At 43.4% G+C, this 5,156-nt stretch overlaps 1 protein-coding gene across 2 annotated transcripts in view; it reads left to right on the top strand.

Moving 5' to 3' along the window:
* The window catches only part of Ticam2 (toll like receptor adaptor molecule 2), a 20,327-nt gene extending 15,767 nt beyond the window's left edge, over window positions 1-4,560 (top strand). For both annotated transcript variants that reach the window (XM_005356074.3, XM_026783313.1), the window contains exon 2: window positions 2,529-4,560. In XM_005356074.3, coding sequence (XP_005356131.1) covers window positions 2,587-3,282 — 696 coding nt within the window. In that variant the 5' untranslated portion in view covers window positions 2,529-2,586 and the 3' untranslated portion in view covers window positions 3,283-4,560. The remainder of the gene's footprint in view (window positions 1-2,528) is intronic.
* Window positions 4,561-5,156: the final 596 nt, after the last annotated feature.

Below are 5,156 nucleotides of genomic sequence, written 5' to 3'. Positions count from 1 at the left end.
TATCAGGGCAAGCAGCTTCTTTATTTAATCAACCAATGACCTTCCTCCATCATTGCCACCGTTGCAACTAGCATATCTTGCCAACAAAATACCATTGTAGATCAAGCCATTAGTTGTGTTTATATATCTCCTTTGGAAGCAGGCAGTACTGTGGGACCTCCTTCAGCTCCTTTAGCCAATAGCCTTTAAGATATCAGCACACTTGGGTGTGGTCTCTTATACTATAAATGCAGCTGTAAAGTGTGCGCTCACTCTCTTGCTTCCAGCTATTAGATTCCGTTCCTGTTCCCCATTCGTGCAGAGGACTGTGATCTAGAACAGTGATCTGTGAGTCTCCCCTAAATAAATAACCCCTTATTATACATAATTCTGAACTACTGTGGGATTATTTTGTATCTTCCGCCATCAGCAAAGTATTTTGCTGTACCAAAGACACTAGAACATAGGGGTGAAGGTACCAACCCCATTTCTCGATGTTCAATGAGTTGTATAGGTGGTGTCTTTAGTAATGCTATCAATTTGTGAAGAGCAATCTATAGTCTTGGCAATAGCCTGGGTTGTTTTGGGGGTTCCCATGGGACCCCTATGGCCAACAGTTCAATTAGATTATAATCCAATCCTGGAACCTAAAGCTTCATTGGTGACAAGAGATGACAAGTTGGAGATCTGTCTCCCTCATTATTTGGCTCCTTCATTTAGCTTGCCTTCATTTGTGTATATATTTTAGGAAGCTTCTGTTGTATTAGGTTTCCACACCCTTCCTCAAATGGCTGTTAATTTTAGGTGTCGCTCCATATTCCCTCCCTCATCCTCCTCGCTCTCCTTCCCCTCTCCATCCTTCCGTTCCAGTCTCCCATCCATCCATCCATTCATAAATATACTATTCCCCTGTCCTGGGGACGTCTATCTGCACCCACTCACTCTATACCTAACGGATGTGGTTATATGGATTATACATTCTTACCATTGACTTATTGACTATCTCCACATATAAGTGAATACTTATATTTGTCTTTCTGGGTCTGGGTTGACTTACTCGGGATAACTTTTTCTAGTTCTATCCATTTACTTGCAAATTTAATGATTTAATTTTTTGATGGCTGAGTAATATTCCATTGTATAAATGCACCACATTTTCTTCATCCACTCATCTGTTGAGGGACATGTAGGTTCTTTCTAATTTCTTGTGGTTGTGAATAAAGCAGCAAGGAACACGACTAAGCAGTTGTTGCGATGGTGGGATAAAGTACCCTTTGGGTATATGTCCGAGAATCACTGCCTTTATTAAAAAGGTGAGCCAGACTAAACACAGACACACACGGTGAGCAGTGACCTCATGAGACCCTCCCCAGTAACAAAAGGCAGCAGCAGTAAGTGCTAGCCAATGAAGAATGGCAAATTAATTAGGTTTTATTATTTCCAATGCACGCGGGCTACATTTTAGAGTGGCACTTTAGACTGCCTCTTGGTCAACTAGCACCTTGGAGCCAGCCTTAAAGAACAAATACCCACGTGACAAGCAGGGACTATCAATTCCTTCACTAACCTGGGGCAGCAGCGACGGATTTTATCCTCTCCATGTACCAGAATAATATTCCAGGTGTGTTTTTCCAACAGTGTCACCACTTCTTCTAAATCTGAATTATATGGAACCTTGCCATTGTGTTATTTAGGTCATTGCAGATGGCTGTATACACATATATGATGGTATAAACAGAAACAGAGAAAGTCATTAAGAAAGAGAAAGAGGGCACCAAGAACGTGTGCAAGCTGGGGAAAAGCACAGGCTCAAAAGCCTACTTTATTGTCGAATCTGGTCTTTGAGCATAAATAATAGATTATATATCCCGTAGCTTATATTTGAAAATATGAAAGTAGTATTCGTGTAGTCTAAATTGTCTTTTGATGAAAGATCCTCCCTTGAAGTTAACCTTGCCATCATCTTCTGGAATGATTTAAATCCCACTCACATGGGTCACGCTTCTTTTGCAGCTGGTCTAATTCTTCTAATTCCAGAATCTCAGATCACAAAAGAATAAATGGGAATTCATCCTCGGTTGGCTTTACTCGAGAAAGCCGCAGATCTTAGTCCCTAGATTTTGACACAAACTGGGCTATTAACTTTCCTCGGGTGAATATTTGTTCTCTAGCATTCTGAAGACTACCTGGGTTTTGTGTAGCCTAATTTCTTCTCCATCACGTCCACCGCCACGGAAATTCAGTGAATCCTGAACACCGACATTTCAGATCCCTTGGTGCTGACTCAGCAGAGCAACTGTCAGTCATCTGTGGGATATTTTCGTCATTTGTATCTGTTTGCTACCAAAATGTTTCTCTTGTCTCTGGCAGCCCTCATGAAACTCACAAAAGCCTGACAGTTTGGTTTCTTGATTGGCTGTTGTTTCTTTCTTAGGCCTTTATGTTACAGTGTTTTTCTATTTTTAGTTTTTTTCAGTTTGAACAAAAGGTTTTTTTTTTTAATGTTTTGATTAAACATATAATATTCTGTTTTGTTATTCCCTTTTTAGATTGAGAAGAAATGCTGAGACTCAAGTAAAGCTCCCTCTTCTGCTCCACGTGCCTGCCATGGGAGCTGGGAAGTCTAAACTAGATCACTGCCCTCTTTCTTGGCACAAGAGGCACAGTGAGGATGCAGCTCCAGACTGCCATGAATCGGAGGATTCGAAGGATGTGTCCTTGCATGGTTTTGTGGAGCACAGCAATAGAACAGAGCCGCCGGTAGGAGAGCAGGAGGGAGCGGAGGCGAAAGCAGAGATGCCCGAGGAGGAAGGTGAAGAAGAAGCCTTCCTCAAATTTGTGATCCTGCATGCAGAGGACGACATAGATGAGGCCCTCAGGGTCCAGGATCTGCTGCAAAATGACTTTGGTATCAGGCCGGGGATCATTTTTGCCGAGATGCCGTGTGGCAGGCTGCATTTGCAGAATCTAGACGATGCTGTAAATGGGTCTGCGTGGACCATCTTGTTACTGACTGAAAACTTCCTACGAGACACCTGGTGTAACTTCCAGTTCTACACCTCCCTGATGAACTCTGTGAACAGGCAGCACAAGTACAACTCGGTCATTCCCATGCGGCCCCTGAACAGCCCCCTCCCTCGGGAAAGGACTCCCTTGGCGCTACAGACCATCAACGCCTTAGAGGAAGAAAGCCGAGGCTTTTCTACCCAAGTGGAGAGGATTTTCCAGGAGTCCGTGTACGAGAGGCAGCGGACGATATGGAAAGAGACGCGGGATGCGCTACGGGGACAGTTCGTTGCCTGAGACAAAGCAGACGCCCGGCTGGCTCCTGTTTTGTAAACAAAATGATTCATCTTCACTTGAGAAAGCAGTGTCTAGGCAATGCTTCTCTATGAGTGGGGCTGCTTTCAAGAACTCTGTGGAGCACAGGAAAGCTACATTTCTGCAGGCTTAGGGCTGTCGTACTTTCTGATGATAAACTCCAGGCTGTCAGTTTCTAGCACTTTTTTATAGTTTCCACAGTTTATGAATATTCTTAACTCATTTCGAACGTTACTGTGAACAGGCGTGTATGACAGACATTTCCAAACTATGGTATTAAAAGTCCTCAAAAGACATGAACAAAGTGGCTCTGATGGTGAGAGGCCTACCACCTCATTCCTATTTCTCTCAGGATGGTACCACAAAGCATCCTGGTGCTGTCAAGCAGAAACACGGATGGCCAGATTGGGACATGTGCCGTGTGGACGTAGTAGATCAGAAGTAGATGTCAGAATGGTAGGGCTTTTGATAATAATCCAACCCTCTGTGGTTTTGTTTGTGCTGGAGTCTGGAACCAGGTTCCACCATGAATTAGCAATCATTCTGAGAGTGTGGTACTAGGGACTGTGTGGAGATGTCCCCTGACCTCCCAGTTCCCATCTGTAACCAGGGTTTTATTCACAGAGCTGGTAAAAAGCATGCGATTCTCTAGCTGTTTGCCTCTGAAATCAATAACCTCGTATGTGAACCCTTAGAAACGTCCCTCATACACAGTGATTGATTCAGGGGATGTTTCTTATCTAGGGTGGTCTGACTGAGTGTGGGTGTGGTGTGTGTTTGTGCAGAGACTGTATTTTTAGCATCTTCCCTTTCTGGGTCTAATAGGCCCACATGGACCTGTACCTTCCCTCACAGAACCACAGCCTATTTGAAACCGAAGCTCGGCAAACAAGCACAGGCTGGGCTTGTGGCTAAGGGTGAGTCATGTCAAATAATGAGAAAGTGCCCAGTGGGGGCCAGGAGACCTACTTGCAAGCCAATCTCTGCCACTGAGGATGAATGTGCCAGTGGGCAGCCATTCTCCTTTGTCTAGGAAATGAAAGGGTTGGATTGATGAATCTCTAAAGGCTTTTGTATGCTCCCAGGACAGGAAAAACTGGAAGCCAGAAAGCAACAAGCAAAGTCTTAAATGTTCATAAGGTACTATATAGTGCGATCATTGCAGAAGACATAATGCATGCTTACAATGAATTAATATTTTGCATCATAATTGATTTTTAATGACAGTCACAGAAAAGAATCTATACATGCTTACTCAGGTTTTTTGGTTTTGTTTTTATACAGGCTCTCTCTATGTAGCCCTAGCTGCCCTGACACTTGCTGTGTAGACCAGTTGGGCATCAAACTCGCTGATCCACCTGCCTCTACCCTTGAAAGTGCTGGGATTAAAGGTATGCATCACCACATGCAGCTACTCAGGTTTTTTTTAAGATATATATATATATATTTTTTTTTTTATAGGAACCCACGAACAAAAACATTCTTCCCAGTTCATGTGTTTCCTGGTCCTCACCTCCCTGGATCCCCGACTGTCACCGCTCACTTCTTTATAGCCACTGTGCCCCACAAGGAGCCTGCAGATCAGTCAGACCTCATGTCTGCTTTCCAGAGAAGGTGATTGCCTTCATGGCATTTTCTCAACTTTCTTTGCCAGGGTAATTTCGTCTTTTTCAGTTTTAGTAACTATCCCTTCATTATTATTGCTATTATTATTGCTGTAATGCTTTCAATTTCACAAGTGCCATATAATAATAAGACATTAACCACCCACCCTTCACATGCCTGCCAAACTGGAACTGATGCAGGGTGGCATTTCTTAACAAATGTTTTTCTTCTTTTTCATCTCCAGTGAAGAC

The sequence above is a fragment of the Microtus ochrogaster genome, chromosome 18 (assembly GCF_000317375.1).
Source record: "Microtus ochrogaster isolate Prairie Vole_2 chromosome 18, MicOch1.0, whole genome shotgun sequence".
NCBI lineage: Eukaryota > Metazoa > Chordata > Mammalia > Rodentia > Cricetidae > Microtus > Microtus ochrogaster.
This window is presented reverse-complemented; position numbering and strand designations above follow the sequence as displayed.